The sequence below is a fragment of the Prionailurus viverrinus genome, chromosome B3 (assembly GCF_022837055.1).
Source record: "Prionailurus viverrinus isolate Anna chromosome B3, UM_Priviv_1.0, whole genome shotgun sequence".
NCBI lineage: Eukaryota > Metazoa > Chordata > Mammalia > Carnivora > Felidae > Prionailurus > Prionailurus viverrinus.
This window is the reverse complement of record NC_062566.1, coordinates 29,457,612-29,479,339: the sequence shown is the minus strand read 5'-3', so window position 1 is coordinate 29,479,339 and position 21,728 is coordinate 29,457,612. Positions and strand designations below refer to the sequence as shown.

General features: G+C 43.8%; 1 protein-coding gene across 7 annotated transcripts in view; it reads left to right on the top strand.

Moving 5' to 3' along the window:
* THSD4 (thrombospondin type 1 domain containing 4) overlaps positions 1-21,728 on the top strand; it is a 564,941-nt gene that overhangs the window by 504,047 nt on the left and 39,166 nt on the right. For all 7 annotated transcript variants that reach the window (XR_007153141.1, XM_047863578.1, XM_047863580.1 and 4 more), the window contains one exon: positions 21,126-21,301. Coding sequence is in view for 6 of the 7 variants with exons in the window: in XM_047863578.1 (XP_047719534.1) it covers positions 21,126-21,301 (176 nt within the window). In the remaining variant the exon portion in view is untranslated. The remainder of the gene's footprint in view (positions 1-21,125; positions 21,302-21,728) is intronic.

Sequence of the window (21,728 nt, the reverse complement as noted above, 5' to 3'; positions counted from 1 at the left end):
TGTTATTTAGGAAATTTGACAGTGAAGAGGAGGAGAGAGATTAAGGGGTGCCAGGGCTGAGGCAAGATGTGGTTTTCTTTCCTTTTTTAAGGCTAGGGTAGACTTAAACATGTTTCCTGGAAGATGGAGAGAGCTAGCAGAGAGAGGGAGAGATAAGAGATGGAAGGGAGAAAGAAGGCCTGGTGGAGGGCGGAAGGAGGCAGGAGGGATTAAGGTCAAGAACATGACCTGTTGACATTTGGAATTAAAGTCTCTGAGCTGCGGTGGGAGGGAGAGGCTGGAGAGTCACACAGGGGTGAGCACCGAAGCCCCACCGATCAATTCGGTCGTGCAGAAAGAAAATCAGAGGACTGAGGCCGGAACCTTGGGAAAGGCTCAAAGTTCAAGGTCAAATAGGCACCAAGGAGGGGACAGCTGGAAAACATCGTCGTGGTGTCCAGAGGCACAAACAAGTCAGTCAGTGGTACCCAGCCCTGAAGACAGAGCTGAAGGAGGATGACCAACAAGGATGACGTTTGCTTTTGAGTGAAGTTAGAATGGTTTAAAGCTCAAGTCCATAGCAGTATATGAAATGCATGATTTCTCTGCTTACACTGGACTTCCACTTCCAAATATTATAATTAAACCAATATGTGACTAGTGAAGACATCAAAAGAACAAGGTCATTATTAATTCGAGAACCAAGGCAGCTAATCACTTTATTCCTTTACGTCATTTCTTCATTTATCTGCATCCTCGATAACAAACGTTCCCGTAGCTCGGAGATAACGTTCCTGGATTTAAAACTTCAGTTTTGTTTTTTCCTCCCTCAGGGTCTTACTTCTTATCTCTTGGGTCCTTTTGAAATGGGCAGTTATCAGATCAACCTTTAGCTCGCTAGCCTTGGGTTGAATAGGTAATTTCCCCCCTTGAATCATAGGCTTGTAAGAATTCGAGCCAAAATTCCAGGCTGGCTTTAAGCAATAAATACTGTAATTAACTTCTAACCAGGCAAGCTAACATTTTGCTTGGAGAAAGCATCGTTTTCTCAAACAAATGCCTTTCACATAAAAACAATTCCGTGCCCTCTTTTTCCAGCAGGATACTTCTCAGTGCTTGGAAATAACCAGTGTCATCTAAGACTATGTTCTCAGAGATGTTTAAAACCCCGTTTTCTCTGGTTTTCAACTTCTGCCATAGAAGCTGCCCTATCTTCTAGGGGCATATTATTTCTAACAGAATTAACAGAGTTCCCTTTCAACTAACTGTGCAGGAAGTTCTGCAGTAGCCCCCTAAGCCTGTTAGATGTGACTTCTGTCCTGCCCAACAGACAGGACAGAAATGGAGGCCACGTTGGGAAGGACATCTAAGGCAGGTTGGGATAGACATCTGTGACTGAATGTTACCAGTGGCACACCAAGGCAGGAAAGGAGGGACAGTGGAAGTCCTCCCACCCACAGAGGGCAGCATTTCATCATGGTAATGATAAACAGCATCAACTTCTAGATGCTTTCATTGCATTGCCATTTTTAAATCAAATCCTGGGGCGCCTGGGTGGCGCAGTCGGTTAAGCGTCCGACTTCAGCCAGGTCACGATCTCGCGGTCCGTGAGTTCGAGCCCCGCGTCAGGCTCTGGGCTGATGGCTCAGAGCCTGGAGCCTGTTTCCAATTCTGTGTCTCCCTCTCTCTCTGCCCCTCCCCCATTCATGCTCTGTCTCTCTCTGTCCCAAAAATAAATAAACGTTAAAAAAAAAATTTTTTTTTTAATCAAATCCTCTACAGACAATGCACATTCTTACTGCCTGCACCTGGGACAGACCTTGCCCACTGCCCAGCTAACGGATGTCCCACTGTCTTTAGTCCAATCAATGAAATAGGTAAAATTAAGACCCAGAGTTGGGTCAGTAGTGTGAGTTTGAAAGGAGAAAGTCCTGGGACACCTGGGTGGCTCAGTCGGTTAAGCATCCGACTTCGGCTCAGGTCATGATCTCGCGGTTCGTGAGTTCGAGCCCCGCGTCGGGCTCTATGCTGACAGCTCAGAGCCTGGAGCCTGTTTCAGATTCTGTGTCTCCCTCTCTCTCTCTCTGACCCTCCCCCGTTCATGCTGTCTCTCCCTGTCTCAAAAATAAATAAACTTAAAAAAAAAAATTTTTTTTTAAATAAAAAAGAAAGGAGAAAGTCCTGAGAATATTCAAATAGCGACAAGAAAACCAAAGTCCTGAGTAGGAGCTGAGCCCGAAACTAAAAGGGTATATAGTGAAAGTGTCAGTTGCTGGAAGAGATTTTAAGTCCCAGGGCAAAGGTGAGTCAGGAACCAAAAGAATGAAGCATCACACGTATATACAGGAAGTAATGCATCATGAGATGGATTATGAATTTTTGCCACACAGTTTGCAACTCTCTGGCCTGGTCTGGTTTTTGTTGGGGGCGGGGGGGGAAGGCGGGGAGCGAATTTTTTTTTATATCTGGTGCTGGTTTTGGTTCAGCCATGCATATGGCTGTCTTTCTCCAAGGAGGTTTTTAAGCCACCACGTAATTTCTGTCAGCATTTGGAGCGAGGGGTATGTTAATGTTGCCTGAAACCTGGCCTTATTTTCTCAGCGCTGTGGCAGGGACCCTTGTCCTGTGGTTATGCTGCTGCACACTCATGGTGCAGAGAGCGTGGGTGGCCCTGGAACGCTGCCACGCCAAGCAGCAGCGATACCGGAGGCGAACATTCCATGAGGTCCTGTTCCTGGCCTGCCGTGGACTGTGAGGTTGCATGGGAGTGTGGCCTGGTGTACAGATTGCTGACTGTGGAAGCAGGCGTTTTGCATGACACCCTCCGCCCCCACCCCGGCTCTGCGACTTACTAACCTCATGGTTTGGTAGTTTGGGGTCTGTCTCTTTGTGGGACAACCACCTCACTTACCTGAACAGTAGAACTGGAATAAGGGCAGCTGAGGGGGAGGAGTGATTGAAATGAGGTGTGTGAACTCACTTTGTGAACTGTAAAAGGCTGCGAGATGTATTTCCTCACTTAGCTGCAGGCTCTGCTAATTTGGTTTTGGGGCTATCCTCAGGCCATGGTCAGTAACTAATAGTTCATGTGGATATGCGAGGTGAGAGAAAGGAGCTTAGCAGCAGCATCTTCGTAAAAAAAGGCTCTTTATATGGGGCGCCTGGGGGGCGCAGTCGCTTAAGCGTCCGACTTCAGCCAGGTCACGATCTCGCGGTCCGTGAGTTCGAGCCCCCCGTCGGGCTCTGGGCTGATGGCTCAGAGCCTGGAGCCTGTTTCCGATTCTGTGTCTCCCTCTCTCTCTGCCCCTCGCCTGTTCATGTTCTGTCTCTCTCTGTCCCAAAAATAAAAAAAAAAATTTTTTTAAAAAGGCTCTTTATCAAATCACCCAGGTGCTGGGGCTACGTAGGCAACGCAGGAATCCAAGTCGAGTATGGAGGAGGGATATCTGGTTCTACTCCTGTGTGATGATCGGATCCATCCCAGCCTATCCCATTCCAGGGAGGCACCTCACTAAGAGATACGTGGAACAGCCAGATAACATGTTGCAGCAGGAGTCCGGAAGATGGCTCTGGTGACAGGTGTCTTCCAGGAGAGGGTGGGGACACACACACAGGTACAGGTCTCAGCTCGTCTGAGGCAGTGTTTCCTGAACTTTGCTGCAAATGAGAATCACCTAGGAAACGTTTAAATCTCCCATTACCAAGGCTGCACTCCAAACCAATTAAATCAGAGGCTCTGGGAGTGGGGCCCAGGCATGAGTATTTTCAAAAACTCTTCGGGGGATTGCAGTGGGCAGCCAAGTTCACCAAGCGGTGGTGGACAGAAGGGCTGAGAACGTCCGAACCAAGCACAGAAGAGGTGAGCTATTAGAGATGTGGAGATTCCCTGCTCAGACCCAGGCTGGGTGTCACATGGTGGTGATGAGCTCAAGCCTTCCATGGCTGGCTAAAGTAGACAAACCTCAAATTCCCTTCCATCCTGAGAGGCTGCTGGGTCCAGGGTCTGAGGTGAAGGTTTTCAAATTCCTTTTACAGTTCCAAGGAACTATTTGTCCAAATGAAATAAAATATTCAAAATAAACAAAAGAGGAAGGAAGTGGATTCCCCACGACCCCATCCACCTACCCAAGTCCATTTGACCCCTGAGAAGACTTCATGGAAATCTGGGAACTTAAAGAAAATCTCTAGGACTCCAGGGAACACACACAATTTTTAAAAACCACAAATTTAAGGGAAGGGAAATAGGACTTCCACAGAAATGAAATTTGCATTCAGCCATCTGTAGCTGGAATCCTGATTATTGTGATGGCTAGAAAGCAGATTCCAAAGGGAGGAGAGCCAACGTAAATGACCACGGACCTAAATTAGTTGTTAGCTGGGAACATGAGGGGCATCAGCCAGTGTGTGGTTAATGCAGTGCCTTGGAAGCTAGACCCAGATCTTTCTGCTTATTATCTTGGTGCCACACATAAGATGTAAGAGGCACTTCCTCCAGCCCACCGAGGTGTTTCCAAAAGGAGGAATGCTTAAACAGTATTTGTTGGAAGTTCTCAAGCTTTGCATTGTGCAGACTCTAGTTTCTGTACCAAAGCTAGAACTTACGTGTGAACGGCAAAGCGCAGCCTAGTAGAAGGGAAAGGGATAGGAGATGGGGGTAAAGGGGTGGAGTCCTGGTTCTGCTATCATTCAACTGTACACATGCAGACAAGTCACCTAACTTATCCATTTCCTCCTCTCTAAAATGGAACTCATAATACCTGCTACCTATTGCGGAGTGTGACATTAAAAAAAAAAAAGCCAAGGTCATATCCTTTTAAGTTGTGTAAAATATGCACAATTGTTCAAAGCAAAAACTGTAACATTGGAAGGATCTCATTGTATGTAGATGTAATACCTATGGCGCATATAACATAAATAGGAGAGCATAAAAGGACCTATATGCTTTCAAGAACTGTACAATTTATTTTACTTGAAGTGGTAAATATTTACTTTAAGTACACTGTGACAGATGAGGCTTGTATATTATAATCCCTAGACAACAACTAAAAAATAGCACGAGATGCGACCAGTCAATAGATAAATTATATGGAAATCTAAAAATTATTCAAATCCGAAAGAAGGAAGGAAAAGGGCGGACAGAAGAACAAAAGAAAACAAAAACAAAAACAAAACCCAGAGGAAACAAATAGAACACTAATAAAATGATAGAGCTAAATCCAACCAATAATTATGTTAAATGTAGATAGCCTAAAATACCAAATAATGATAAATATTGTCCAATTGGATTTTTAGCAAAACACCAAATGCTATCTACAGAAACTTACTCTAACTGTAATGATATAAGTAGACTAAAAGTAAAGGTATATATATATATACACATATATATATGTATATATACATATATATATGCATATATATATGTGTATATATATATGTATATATATGTGTGTATATATATATGTGTGTATATATATATGTGTGTATATATATGTGTGTATATATATATATATATATGTGCCATGGAAATACTAATCAAAAGAAAGTGAAAGCAGAGGTGGCAATACCAACATTACACAAAGTAGACTTAAGTGCGAGGAAAAATGACCAGAGATAAGGTGGGAAAGTACATAATAATGAAAGGGAAAATGGCCAGGAAAACATAATAGTATTAGATGCATATGCACCTAAACAAAAGCCCCCAAACACATGAAGCAAAAACTGATAGCACTAAAAGGAGAAACAGACAATTCCATAATTGTACTCAGAGACTTCAGCATTCCTCTCAAGATAATTAATAGAATAAGTAGATATCTTGGCCTCATTGCATCTATATAATACTTCATCTAACATCAGCAGAAACACACTTTCTTTCCAAGTACACATGGAACAATCACCAAGATAAACCATATTCTGGGCCACGAAACAGACTTTAACAAATTTAGTGCAATTGTCATCATATAAAATGTGCTTTTTTTGACCATTATAGAATTTAACTAGAAATTAGTTACAAAGAGATCTGTACATTTCCCAAATACCTGAAGTAAACAACGCATAGAAATGAAACACCACAAGTCTCATGTGAACCTAGAAAATAATTTGAACTGAATGAAAGTGAAAACACAACGTGTCAAAATTGTCTATTGCACATAATTTACAATACAATCTGAAAGCAGAATTAATAAGATTAAATATAGAACAAGGATGCTTAAGTTTTGCCCAGGGATTTCCATCTGTTTGCATCACATTGTTTATATCAAGCTTGTGTCCCATTTTTCACGTAGAAATAAATTTTTAGGCTATCTTAAATAAGAATATGCTTACGTGCAAGGTGTGCGTGAGTACACATGCGTGTACTCACACACTCACACAGGTGTTCAGAGAGTGTAGATTGAATGTCATTTCCCTGATGCTTACTGCTGTTCATGTCTCAAGTTAACCCAACCTCTAGAGCAGTGCTCTTCCAACTTGAGGTTGCAATAGAATCACCTGGACACCTTGCTTCCAGAGATTCTAATTCAGGCGGTCTGTGGTGGGCGTGAGCATTTTCATTTCTAACAAATTCCCAGCTGATGTTGATGCTGATGCTGCTGGGCCGGGGATCGTGCTTTGGAAACCACGCTCTAGACCTGTGCCACCGAAACTGGACTCTGTCTTCGCTTGGTGCTCGATACCCCAAGCACAATGACACTTAACCAAATGGGGTTAATTCCATTCTGAGCTCTCTGCTGCATTCCTTAACCCAATTTGGAAGTGAAATTAAAGCAGAGAAGTAAAAAAATCGACTGTATTCTTGGAATCTGAACCGAGTGACTACTTCCAGGAAGAAGGAACAAAACTATCACCCCCCCCCCCCCGCAGGAGAAGTGTTGAAAAGTAAGAAAGGTAAGGAAGCAATTAGAGAGACACAGATGAAGAATGGCTTAAGTTGATCATTCTTGATGTTTGCTGATGGGTACATGAGATTTTATTGTACTGCTTTGTTTATTTTTAATCTGTTTGACATTTCCACTTTTTTAAACAAAGTGCTTTTTTTAAGAGAGTCTCCTGAGAATGTAAAGTAGAGGGGCCCAGCAAAAGATGAACGTGTGCGTGCTAGAGGAGAACGTAAATGCTATTTTCAAATTCTCAAGATGGCTGGAGAACAACCCACTTCACCAGGGCCTCTTAGACTTTCTCTTTAAGCCCCTACTAGCCTAGGAAATGCTTTCTAGAGACTAGGGAGTGGCCCAGTGTTGTTCTACTGCAAGTCCAAATTTCTTTGAAATTTTGCGTTTTATCTGCCAAATGTGAACATACATCGGAATGTTAGTTTCATCGAGAGATCATGTTTTAAATTATTATCATCATGGGAAAATGTTTCCTTGGGCACCTACTCAACTCATGGATGGACAAGCTGCCATCATTAGATACGTAACCCTTAGAACCCCAGACGCACAAGTGGTTCAGTCTTAGAGTAAGTATCACATGAAAGAATCATGCTCAACAGTCAAAATAATTAAGCAGGAGTTTCTTTCCATACGTTTGCTCTCCAAGGACATTAAAACTGATATACAGTCACTGCTCTGAGTTCTCATACTCAAAAACCATACCAATGTTTCTTTGTTTCTGTACAATAAAACCCTTAGACTAAATTAGTATCTAAGTACATCCTGTGTTCTTTAGATTAACTTCTTTTGCCATTACCAGTTCTCTACTTAGGGATGAATTAGTGCCACCATCCTGGAACCCTTGGCAACAATGCCATCAGATCAGCTGTTGGGAATTTCTCTTGCATTCTTGAATCTTTTCATTGGATTCAAGTCATGCTTGAACCTTCCTATTTTTGGTCACCAACTCTTTTATTGAAGTATAGTTAACATACAATGTTATTATATTAGTTTCAGGTGTACAATATAATGATGCAACATTTCTATACATTACTCAGTGCTCCTCATAAGCGTAGTCGCCATCTGTCACCATGCAAAGCTATTGTACGCACTATGTGTCACCATACAGTATTATTGACTGTATTCCCTATGCTGTACTTTTCATCTCTATGACTTATCTTTATAATTAGAAGTTTATACCTCTTAGTCCCCATTATCTGTTTCACCCATCCTCCCACCCACCTCTCCTCTGGCAACCACCAGTTTGTTCTCCGTATTTAAGATTCTGGTTTTTTATTTGTCTCTTTGTTTCTTTGTTTCTTTGTTCATTTGTTTAATAGGTTCCACATGTAATTGAAATCACACGGTATTTGTCTTTCTCAGTCTGACTTATTTCACTTAGTGTACTACTGTCTAGATCCATCTAGCAGTTGCAGATGGCAAGATCTCATTCTTTTTTATGGCTGAGTAATATTCCATTGTGTGCATATACATATATATGTGTGTGTGTGTGTGTGTATTTATTTATTTATCCATTCATCTATCCTTGGAAACTTGGACTGCTACTATATCTGGGCTGTTGTAAATAATACTGCAATAAACATGGGGGGGTACACGTATCTTTTAAATTAGTGTTTTTGTTTTCTTTTGCTTTCTACCCAGTAGTGGAGTGACTGGATCATACGGTATTTCTATTTTTAATTCTGTAAAGACCCTATTTCTAAATAAGATCACACTCACAGGTTCTGGGTGGACATGAGTTTTGGGCAGACGCTGTGCATTGTCTATGTGGCTGTGCAAATGTGAAGCATGTCCACCTGCCCAGTAGTATTCATTACATTCTTCTCTTTGTTCCTAGGGTACTTTCTGTTTTATAGAGTGTGTGTGTGTGTGTGTGTGTGTGTGTGTGTGTGTGCACGCGCATGCACATGTGCTTGTGCTGTCGTTGCATTTCTTTGTTGTGGTTTTAGGGGGGAAGGTTATTTTGCAGTCGAGTGACCAGTGCTGTAAATCCTAGCGGCCTGCTGTTAGACTGGTGCCAGGCCAGCGGGCGGGCTAGCATCCTACATACACAGCACCATCCACCTGACTGCCGTGGCCTTCCTCCCTCAGACCAAGCTGGTTCCACCCCTCACTGCACATGCAGATGCTCCTTTGTTGTGTGTTATGATCACCCACGCGGAATCCTAATGTAGGATCCTAATGCAACTCCGTGAGGTCACCGCAGATGTTCCTTAGTGAGAACTTTTGGGGCAAAGCTGACCAGAGGACCAGGAGGCAGGAAAAGCTGGGTTCTAATCTCACCTCGGAAGAATTATTTTTCAGACAGCTCCAGTGTTCCCCGTCTGTGCCAGGGGGAGGATGCATTCTTGCAAACACGTTACTGCCTTTTACCAACATACGTGGGCCCTGATAAAATGCTTCTCTTCTTGCTATTGATAGGGGTGCTGTCTTTAAAAATAGACCTTCTTGGCTTGGGCATTTGGTCAACAAATACTCATTGAGTTTTCTCTAAGTGCCAGCTCTCGGCTGACACTATGGACCATAAAAAGAAATTTAATAACCAGTCCCCACAGGACTCGGAGATCGGCTACGTAAACTGACATAGGTGCATACCACAGAATATTATGCAGCAGTTAGAAAGCAATGACAGTCATTACAGAAACAAAGGTAGATTTTAAAAGCAAAGGGTTATTGGAAACACCGTAATGTTTTCATGAATTATGCATACACATATATGTCACGTTAGTGTAGATTCTTGCTGGGGCTGGCAGGGTGACGGCAATGGGAATCCAGCATGAAGGGAAAAACAAAATAAGGCAAGAGAAGTAAGCCATGTGAAGCAAAAGTGTCATGAGCTGCAGAGTCTGATTAATTCAACCTTCTGCTCCTGAAGTTAAAAAAAATCTTGCAGAGTTGAGAATCAGCGTTTGGAGTAGTAAAACGGGGGTGCCTGGGTGGCTCAGTTGGTTAAGCATCCAACTCTTGGTTTTGGCTCAGGTCATGATCTCACGGTCTGTGAGTTCGAGCCCCGCGTCAGGCTCTGTGCTGACAGCTCGGAGCCTGGAGCCTGCTTCAGATTCTGTGTCTCCCTCTCTCTCTGCCCTTCCCCTGTTCATACTCTGTCTCTGTCTCAAAAATAAATAAACATTAAAAAAAATAATAAAATAAATAAATAAATAAGACAGCAATGGATTAAGTCTCAGAAAACAGGGCATAGACACAAAGAGTAGGGTTAAGAGGTTGGAGAGAGGAAATAGCAACACTCGAATGGGAACTTCAGGATGAGCAGGGGGCTGCTAGCCATACTCAGCAACATCAGAGGGTCTTTTTGTCAGGTATAAATAAGACAGGGCACAACTGAATTTTTTTTTTTTAAAGCAGACATACAAATTACTGGTATTTCCCACATTTGATTGAATGCAGACAAGGGGGTCTGTGAAGTGGTTACAGATAGGGGCAAATCATACAAGATCTTGACTGTGAATCGGGGGGGGGGCTGGGCTTTATCCTTTAGGTTGGAAATTTAGAGACGGTGGGGAGACTGGAGGAAAGGGGCTCTACCAAGGCACCTCTAGAGTAGCATGCAGGGAGATCCTTGACTCTCTGCTGTGGTCCAGCTATGGGGCAAACAGAGAATGAGACAGGAGGCCGCTGAGCAGGAGAGGGAAGGAGGGGCCCAAAGGGGAAGCAAAGGGGATGATACCCCTGATGAGCAATCAGCTAACAGGAAGACAGCTAGGAAAGAGCAGAAGATGGTTGCCAAAACTTGAATCTGAGTAATGGGAGAATAATGTTTTCAATGGAGGGGTTAGGAAGCAGGATCATTTAGGATGACAAAGATACTGGGTTTATCCGTAGATAAACTGAGCTATGGTGAACATTCCTGGAATTCAGTTCTAAAGGAAGGTCCTAAACATGGTGCTTCCCTGCTCCTGGGAGTAGACAGTGGAGCCGAGAAGGGGAATGTGGCCCTGAGACCCCTGGGCAGACCCCAGGGGCAGACCTGCTGCCCCCTGGGGGTGGGAAGAGGCATGATAGGTACTCAGGAAATGTGGTGTGAATGAACTCTGGGACTTCTTATTCAACAGCCAGTGTTATCTCCAGCACCAGATGGCAACTGTCACTACTGATCTAAATCCTTCCATGGCTCCCCAGTGCCCACAACCCAGCCCCACAGTCTGCCCAAAGTCGCCCCTCCCCACCTCATGTCCAAGGGCACTCCTTGCACACCCACTCCACTCTAGCCCCTAGCACCCCAGGATGCCCCTGCTGTAGCACCCCCACACTGTCCCCCACCCCTCCAAGGTCAGGCCCGTTCCTGTCCCTGCCTTTGTCCATGCCTTTCTCTGTCCCCAGATGCCCTTCCCCTGTCCTCTGACTGGTGAACTCCTCACCATGCCAATTCCTGCTCATATGTCACCTCCTCTCCTAAATTCTCTACACTCCCAAGGAAATTTTGACAGCCTCTCAGTTCACATGTATCAGCACGTGTCCGAGCTCCCGAAACTGTCGGCTGTATTAGCTTTATAACCCCCACCCCCAGTGCTTTGCCCAGTTTATTTTCTTACTTAAACCATAGGCGGAATCTATTTCATACATTATTTGAGACCTAAAAACACATAAAGTTTATTTATAGTTAGTAAGTATCAAAGGAAATCTGGAGTCAAAATAAATCAAATGTTAATACTTTAAAGAACAAGAATTCACCTTACTTACTATAATTTAGCAATGAAAGAAGAACAAAGACTTGGCATTTCCCTTTATTCAACCTGTGATCATAGAGTGCCAGAGAGAGCCAGCCTTCTTTCTCTCATACTCTGATTTTCAGTCCAACTGTGTTACATCATGTTCTAGAAAATCACACAGGCTCAATTCTTTCCAAAATGCCAAAGCAAATCTGAACTGAAAAATTACTGGGTGATATGTGCCTATAGCTGCTTAACAGAAACTGTAATTTGGATACTATATTAAGCTGGACCTGGATCCTACCTAAAAAGAAATATTTGTGCTTCTTTTTTTTTTTTTTTACAGCATTTTTATGCATCACTGCGTGTATTTACCATTTTGGTCAGGAGGCAGGGAGGGCATTTTTGAGATTGGAATTCTTAAACAGGAATATTCAGACACAAATAGGACTTTAAGGAGTTTCCAAGAATCTCTTATCTCAACTCCAAGGTTAAAATATGATAGATCAGAAGAATACAGCTCATAATTTACTTCTATTCAACAAGCATTTATTAAGTGCCACCCAAGCACCAAGTAGTGGGCAAAAATGTATATGTCACAGTATCTGTTTTGAAAGCACTCACCTTCTAGCAAAAGGCAGGGACATAAACTTAATAATAGAAACCAGCCATGACATACATGTTTGTCTAGATGCTACTTCCTTCTGTCCCCATCAGATCTGGACTCTCAGCTTTATTCGTACTCAAATCCTAAAACGTATTCGGAACCACCTTCAGCCTTTGGCAGTTTTGTGGGGCATCACAGTGACAGGGTGGCAGGATTTTGTGGGAGCTGTGCACACGGCCTTCCTTTAGCATATTTATACCTGGCAGTAGAAATTCAAAGCATGTCAAAGAATGCTGGGGCTTTGACCCAATTTCTTGTTTGATTATACACGTTGTTTTCCCTTAATCAAATTTCTAGCTATTATCTCCTAAAAGGTAGCTTGAAGCTTTTGAAAAGTAGATGGGGTCATCAAGATTAAGTAATACCAGTAATGCTTGTTGCTAGTAGCATGTTTCTGCTGCTTCTTTTTTTTTTTTTAATTTTTTCATGTTTATTTATTTATTTTGCGAGAGCATGAGCAGGGAAGTGGCAAAGAGAGAGGGAGAGAGAGAATCCCAAGCAGGCTCCCCGCAGTCAGCACGGAGCCCAACATGAGGCTCGATCCCACGAACTGTGAGATCATGACCTGAGCCAAAATCAAAAGATGGACACTTGGGGTGCCTGGGTGGCTCAGTCGGTTAAGCGTCCGACTTCTGCTCAGGTCATGATCTCACGGTCCGTGAGTTCGAGCCCCGCGTCGGGCTCTGTGCTGACTGCTCAGAGCCTGGAGCATGTTTCAGATTCCGTGTCTCCCTCTCTCTCTGACCCTCCCCCGTTCATGCTCTGTCTCTCTCTGTCTCAAAAGTAAATAAACATTAAAAAAAAAATTAAAAAAAAAGATGGACACTTAACTGACTGAACCACCAGGTGCCCCATGTCTCTGCCTCTTAGCCTTCTTGACAGACAGAGCCAGGAGGTATATGCATGTATATGTACAGATGCATACACACACATAAAAATGTGTGCACACACAAGTACATATAAACACGCACGTACATAATTTCAAGATCATGAATTTACACTATCTGAAAGTGAAATCCATCCCACAGTGTTCTGTCTGGCCTTCTCCCATTCCATATCTATGTCTCCTTCTCCACAACGAGATCCCTGGCTTCCAACAGCAACTCTAGGGTACTCACTTTGGAAAAATGTTTGGCAGTACAAACTCTCATTAAACATACATGGGCCCGTGATCCAGAAATTCTACTTCTGGGGACATCTCCCAACAGAAATGAGGACTTATGTCCAGCAAAAGCATACACAAATGTCTATAGCAGCTTTACCTATAAGAGCCAAAAACTAGAAACAACCCCCAGACCAGTCAATAATGGAAAAAGCAAATAAATTGTGGCATATTCATATAATACTAAGTTGCTGTGGAAACGAATGAACTGCTGATAAATGCAGCAGTTTGGATGAATCTCATGGACATGATGTTAAGTAAAAGATGTCCAGCACAAAAGAATAGTATTCCATTTACTCAAAATACAAAAACGAGCAAAATTAATGGTGCTAGAGGGCAGAGTAGTGATAACCCTGGAGGCTTGTGGGGACAGAGCAGGAAGGGAGCCTTATGGGGGTCTGGAATGGTCTATATCTTTATTTGGGTTGTAGTAACACAGTTGTAATACCAAGATAAGAAGTCATCGGGCTATAAACATAGAATTTAAATACTTTGCTCTATGAATTATATCCTAATTTTTAAAAAAATTGATACAGCTACCAGTTGGGTTGCTGGAAATTCGCTCAACTGAAATGAATTAATCAAACAAATCTCACATGTGTTCAAGAAATGACGACTGCATCAGAGCTTAATCATCTGCCTGGCAGCTACTGCTTTTCTGTTGTAAGACGCATGCCATGTCCATAATGTAAGAATGGGGAGAATCGTGCATCCTAGGATTTAACAACACAGTGTGTAGGCTTATCCGGTGTCTTGAGATAATTTTTGATTGTTGAGCTGAATTGGACTCTGTTCTACACCGTACCCCACCCAGGGCCAGTCATCGCTCAAACCCGTCATGGCCTATGCCTTGTAAATAAAGTCACATGAATCTAGGTGCCCTCTAGGATCAAATAATGATAACGAAATCCCTGGAAAGGTTGGCGCTGGGAATCCTCAATGCCCACAGACGGGGAGGGCGGGTGTCGTGGTGACAGCTTCACTGGTAGGGTGGAATACAGCCACAACCTCCAGACTGGCCCTTTGTCCTCCCTGTTCTCAGCGTCTGCCCTGTTGTCCAGGCAAAGCCAGATATGAGACATGAAACCATTCCTGCCTTGATCGAGAAGCTTTCCCTGTTAATCAGGACTCGAAAATAAGAGATGGTTATAATAAAAATTAAAATATAATAAAGTAAGGGTGGTTTTCCAACTTTCAACATACCACAACCACCTGGAGGGCTTGTGAAACCCATATGCTGGACCCCACCCCAGAGCCTGGGGTTCAGCCAGTCTGAAGCTACACCTCTAACCAGCTTCCAAGGGGGTGCTGGTGCTGCTGGTCCAAGGACCACACTTTGAGAACTACCGGTAGAATGGAAAGAATATGAAATCAGAGCATCAAAGCTCAAGTCCTGAACTCCACTAATAATCTATGACTTTGAGCAAACAACTTAATCTCTCTGAGCCTCTTTCCTCTTCTGTGTAACAAAGGTACTATGTGTCCTGTTTGCCTTATGCAACTGGCTTTGGTATTACGTGAATTCCTTTCTGTTTTGAAAACCGTAAATCATTAGACCAGAAGGTCTTCAATTCTTTGTGCCGGGGACTCCCTTCTCAGATCCCCTCTCAGACCACTGATTTTAAATCCATAAAATAAGATACAGAAGACTACAGCGGAAACCAATTGCACTGAAATATAATTATCAAAATATTTTTAGAAAAAGACTTGCTTCTCAGTAATTTTTAGTAGCATGGGCGTCTTTAAGATAGGAGATCTCACGGGGAGTCTAATCATCACTGTCGTTGCAGGATAGTGATAGGTTTTTAAACAATATTTCAGACTACCTGTAACATCTGTAATGTCCTATGAATGCATAGGTGATTTCTAGTGGTGACAAAGTCCCCAGAGAAACTGCTAATTCCATTAGGATACAGCGCACAAAGTACTGCTGATACTGTTAGGATTGGCGGCTGAATTTATCATAGAAGGAAAGCTACACTTAGGATGTAACTGACCCTTCCAAGGTGGTAGTGCGAGGTGAGTAGGTGTGTTCCGTTTTCAGGATATCCAGATGAGCAAGCATATTCTGAGACTCACTTGGGTTTGTGCCCACACGTGAGCTTCCGTGGAAGCCCATAGACTAGGGCGACGATGGCAGGGCCGCAGACCTCCACGAGGCGGCCGGTGATGTCTGACCCTTTCGTCCTTGCTCCTGGTCTGCCACTTCCCAGACAGCTTCTTAGAACTGCCGAAACATCGAGAAGCTTGGAACTTTATTAGGAGGAACTCCGTTCTCATTTCCCAAAGGGAGAAACACGACAAGCTCGCAGTGATCTGTTGGCTGTCAGGAGGCCACCTTTCTTGGGACGCAGGGCCTGGCATTTCGGCCGGCGGCAGCAGGCGTTAAGATTGTGGGATAAAGTGCCTGAGAAGCAGGGCTTAGTTCTATAAGCGATTCCTATGTGAATCTTGGAGAAGGGCTTTGTTGGCGCAGATAGTTTAGGCCAGACGTAGATGCCCAGAGTTGGCAGCTAAAACGAACGAAAGGCGTATGTCAAACGAGAGTGGAGGTTTCCCCTTATTGACACAGTTGCGACAAGCTTCGCCAAAGCTTGACCTTCCATGAACACACCCGCTAGCGAGAGCCGTGAGTCACCTGCACCTTTTTGTGGGGTAGTTCTGGACACCCTTACGCAGCCCTGGAACTGCTTACAGGCACGTAAATTGTGGGTGCAGCTGCTTTCAATATGCAAGCCCAGGTGGGACTAGTTCTGGAACCGTTTCAGAAGCTAACCTGTGGGCATATGGAATCAGGCCCATGTCTGCCAAAAACCTCACATGGCTTTTTTTAATGCTTTGCTATTATATGGTGAAAGATTCACCTAAACCCGGAGAGCAGGGGCAGGGGTAACAGTAGTAGATGGTAAAAAGATTTGGGGTCCCCATGTTTTAGTTCCTGGGAAACCCTCACAGTTCCCTCCTACGCGGTATTTCAGATGGTTTTTTAATGGACTTTTTGGTTTCCAGATAACAACCTCTTCTACGATATTGCCATTAAGAGCAATAAAACCTTAGCCAGAACCTACATCAGTTCTGAGCTTTGGATGCTCTGAATGAGATTTTAAGAAGAACCAGTAAAAAGGGGGAAAATATGTATATCCCTCGGGAGTATTTCTGCTTGTACCATGTCCCTTAAATTAACTGAAAAATGTTGAAGCTTTAAAGAAGGTAATATACACATATGGTAAAACAAATTCTAAATGGTAATAAAAAGATATAAAATGGGAAATAAATGTTTCCCTTCTCATCTCCCATCCCAACCTAAACCCTTGTTCCTGTCCCCAAATGTTAACAGTTTTATGACTTTCTCTGAAAAGCTTTATGCATGGGCATATGTGTTTTATGTGTATGCCTTTTTTTAAAAGTATATACAAATGAGATCATACCAAACACACTACGTTGCATTTTGTTTCATTTAAACAAAACAGACGGCTTGGTCAGTTAAGCATTCAACTTCAGCTGAGGTCATGATCTCGTAGTTCATGAGTTCGAGCCCCACTTTGCTGACAGCTCAAAGCCTGGAGCCTGCTTCAGAGTCTGCGTCTCCCTCTCTCTCTGCCCCTCCCCGACTCATGCTCTGTCTGCCTCTCAAAAATAAAACAAACATTTAAAAAGTTTAAATAGGGGCGCCTGGGTGGCGCAGTCGGTTAAGCGTCTGACTTCAGCCAGGTCACGATCTCGCGGTCCGTGAGTTCGAGCCCCGCGTCAGGCTCTGGGCTGATGGCTCAGAGCCTGGAGCCTGTTTCCGATTCTGTGTCTCCCTCTCTCTCTGCCCCTCCCCCATTCATGCTCTGTCTCTCTCTGTCCCAAAAATAAATAAACGTTGAAAAAAAAAATTTTTTTTTAAGTTTAAATAAAAATTTATCACGGAGTTCTTCTCATACCCACACACACAGACCTGTCTCGTTTTTACGGTCACCTAGCATCCCACTGCATGGACATTCAGTATGACAAATTATGTAAATAATCCTCTACTGAGGATTGAGGTATTTAGGTTGTTTGGGGGTTTTCTCTATTTAAAAAAATCTGCAGAGAATATCCTTGTTACAAACGCTTTTGTGTCCTTATAAAAGTATATCCCTCAAAGTAGTTTCATGCGAGTACAATTCTTGGGCCAAGTGTGTAGGCACTTAAAGTTTTAGCAATGTAACCAAACTGCCCTCCACTATGGTTGAGTTGGCTTACATTCCCACCAACAATGTTATGGATGCCTGCTCACTCGCACACCTACCAATTCCGGCAATAGTAAAGGTTTTCAAACATTTGCCATTCTGGTGGGTCAAGAATATCCCATCGTGGTTTTGATTTGCATTTCTTAAATTACAAGTAAGGCAGAGCAGCTTTTCATTTGCTTATGAAATATCGGGACTTGGTTTTCTTTAAATTGCCTGTTGATCATTCGTTGCCTATCTTTCTTTTGAGCTGGTGCCTTTCTCTGCTGTCCAGCTTTGCCTTGAGCAAATATGAATTCCTACTAGGTGGTAAGCTCTCTGCTGATCGCTAGACCTGTAACAGTGAGGAAACACCTTTTGGAGCCGGCAGTGTTCCGGGAGACAAATGTTAGTCCAGTCAGACTCTGAACGGATGTATGTACAGAGTTCAGTGCCTTGGATGAGAGGCTTTCGCATCTCGTAGAACATGTGAAAGAAAAGACAGACCTGACTGGGGGTTGGGGAAGAGCTGACATCTAAAGAACAAATTGGATTTGGGGTTCAGAGAAACACTTCTAGAAGAAGGAACAGATTGTGGAGGGAACATGAGGTATTAGATGAGCTAAAAGAAGGCCAGGGAGCAGAGCACAGAGAGAAAAATAAAAGTGGTGCACAATGAAGCTAGACCACATCACCGTGGACCACGTCACCCATTAAGGATTAAGGGCTTCTTCCCTGACAGAAATAGAAAGCCACTGAAGGATGTTGAGCCGTAGTTGATGGTCAGATCTGCATTCTGAAGAGATTACTCTGGCTGAGAAGAAGGGAAATTAGGTAGACCAATTAGAAGGTTTTGAGTTAGTCTGGATGAGATCTGGTGGTAGTCTTGCCCTGGATAATGGCAGTGGACATGGAGAGAAATAGATGGGTTCAAGAAATATGGAGGAGGTCAAGTAAAATTTGATGATGGATTGGATACAGGAGAGGAGGAAGGGAGAGTTGTCCAGGGTAATTCCTCCATTTCTAATGAAGCGGATGGTAGTACCACTTACTGACAGAGAAAATGCTGGAAGAGGTCAAGGGCGAGTTCAGACATCTGAGGGCAGCTGTCAAGTAGGCAGTTAGAGAAAGAAGTCTGGATTGGAAACAGAAATTTGGAAACCAGCGGAATACAGTAATTAAAGCCATGGCATCGGTGTACTTGCCCATGAAAGTATGGCACCCAAATCAGGTCTACTCTTAATCCTCAAGGAATGCTAATATTCATTAGCTGAGTAGAGAAAGATGACACAGAAATGAAAGAACAGATGAGCAGCCTAAGAACCAGAGGACGGCAAGCTGAGTGTGGTGTCCCAGACCAAGAATGTTTCCAATAGGATGGAAAGGCCAGTAGGACCGAATGCTGCTGCAACATCTAGCAAGGGGAGGCCTAGAACATGCCCATTGGATTTAGCAACATGGAGGTCCTGGTGACATTAATTATAATTGTTTCAGTGGCATAGTGGGGGCAGGAGTCAGGTTGGAGATGTTGAGAAGTGAATGGCAAGTGAGGAAATGGAGAGGCAATATGGACCACTTTCAAGTGTGGTTTTTGAGAGAAAACAGCTCTAAACTTATTCTTCCTTAGTCTCTACTCTTGACCTTCTTTGCCACTCAGTAAGCTGAATTGATTTTATAATTTGGTATTCGGTGTTCCACAGGTGTGGTCTCCCTGTAGCCATGGCCACCAGCCAACCGGGGATGGAGTGTGCCGGGTGGGGAGAATGGGGGTATACCCACCTCTAAACAGGAGGTTCTGCCACCCCTTGGAGCAGCCTGACTCTGCTGGACCCAAGAGACCCACTGTAGAAACGCTGCTGAAAATGTGTTTAAGAAGCAAAGAGTCCTTGGGGCGCCTGCGTGGCTCAGTCGGTTAAGCAGCCGACTTCGGCTCAGGTCATGATCTCACCGTCTGTGAGTTCGAGCCCTGCGTCGGGCTCTGTGCTGACAGCTCAGAGCCTGGAGCCTGTTTCAGATTCTGTGTCTCCCTCTCTCTGATCCTCCCCCGTTCATGCTCTGTGTCTCTCTGTCTCAAAAATAAATAAACGTTAAAAAAAAAATTAAAAAAAAAAAAGAAGCAAAGAGTCCTTATATTTTTGAGACACCTCCTGAAAAATATAAGGGTAAAGGGGGTCCGGGATTTGCAGAGGGAAACAGGATAAGCCATGAGTTGATAATTATTGATGCTGGGTGATGGGTATACGGTTTATTACACTGTTCTCACTGCTTTTGTTTCTATATAAATTTTTCCATAATACATTGTACAAAATTAAATTTAGTAAGTCTGTGAAAGTGAGGGTGCAGAGATCCAGTGACCATCACAGGCCCACTGTGTATATGACACTTACCACGGGGCCTCCTTTCAACCCAATCCACCATTGGCTTCTGAGTGTCAAGGTGTCAGATGCCCTAAGGGAGGAAAGTCAGCTCTCACATGCTGTCCTTTGTCCTCTCATAAACACAAGCACCTTGTTCCTTGCCACTCTCCTCCTCTCTTACCTCCCCTCCTGAGCACAGACACAGTTTTGTCACTTCTCACCTTCGCCAACTTGAACAAGTTCCCTCCCATCCCTGATCAACGCTCTGACGGGGACATGCGCCTGCCTAGCTGTGTCATGAGGATTAATTTTAACCGTGTATGTGGGAGGGTCAGCATGGCTCCCAGCCTCAAAAGCCCACAGAGGTCAGGAAGGTCATACAAATGAATGAAGGTGATCAGGTGGGAGAGAATCGTGTGACCCTCTTGACCTATCTTTAGTTTTGTCACTTTTAGTAGACACACAAGTCGAAAGAATTATAAGCAAGTTTCTATTTCCGTAAGACAAATAACAATGCGGGCATGATCATATAAATGGAATAAATAACCCATAGCCGTCAATAAATGGACAGTACACTGAGACTCAGCCTCAGTGTGGGGGAGTATTAGGGAGTGGGGCGTTAGGACAAAGCAGAGCACACAAACCCCATCTAACGGGCGGTCCTCCTCAGCTCCAGCTGGTTCCTGCCATGACAGATTGTAGAGCCAATGGTAACATGTCTTCTTGTGTTACAAGAGAAGCTAGAAGCTACAGAACCCAAATTGAATTTGGGTTCAATTATTTCAAAACAAAACAAAACACTATGACGGCCAAACTAAGCCTATCTGTGGGCCAAAATCAGCTCACGGGCTGCCAATGTGCAACCTCTCACCTAGATAATGGGATATACTACGGTTTCCCTCCCCATCCTTTTCTCTTCTTCCTCTAACTTTCCCCACCCCCCTCTCTATTTCCACATTCTTCTCTCCTGACTACTCTTGCCCCTCTTTTCTATCCTAAGTTCAAGGGGTGGAAGGCATTGAATGGGTTGAAGAAGTGAACCAAGAAGTTGAAGAAACCCGAAGGGATGTGATCTAGATGCCTCACCTCCCTCAAGGCCTAGATCAGTGCCTAGCACATAGTGGGTCCTAATGGAACACTTGACGTGGAGTCACTTCACTTTCTTGTGCATACCCTGCCCTTACCCGAGGAATCATCTCGTTTTTCTCAACAGCTTTGCGAAGTCGTTCTGGCCGCTCCATCATCAACGGGAACTGGGCAATTGACCGGCCAGGAAAATACGAAGGCGGAGGGACCATGTTCACCTACAAGCGTCCAAATGAGATTTCGAGCACCGCTGGAGAATCCTTTTTGGCCGAAGGCCCCACTAATGAGATCTTGGATGTCTATGTGAGTTTGGATGTTTCTGGACTGTTTGAATTTTGCATCTTGCTTCTTCTAAGTCCCACCCTGAGTGCAAATAAGCAACAGATCATTGCCTGTGCTCAATAAAACCATTTGAGCTGAGCCTTTGAGGTGCCTAAATGCTTGGCGTTCACCTCTACCATTCACCTCTGAATGTACCTAGCTCATAGAAACCTTAAACTCTGCCAGATGCTTATTACCCTCAGAGTTTATTGACCCCCTAAAACCATTTTTACTTGTTGAACCAAATCAGAGGCAAAACATACCCTTTATTTCATGAGCATTGGCTCCGCTCCCGGCACTTTTTTCCTAATGCTAATTTGGCATGTTTTCTTTTTATGGCAAAAGAAAGCAAATGCCCAAGGCAAGACAAGACCGCTCAAGTTCCCAGCCCTCTTCAAATTCTATGAAA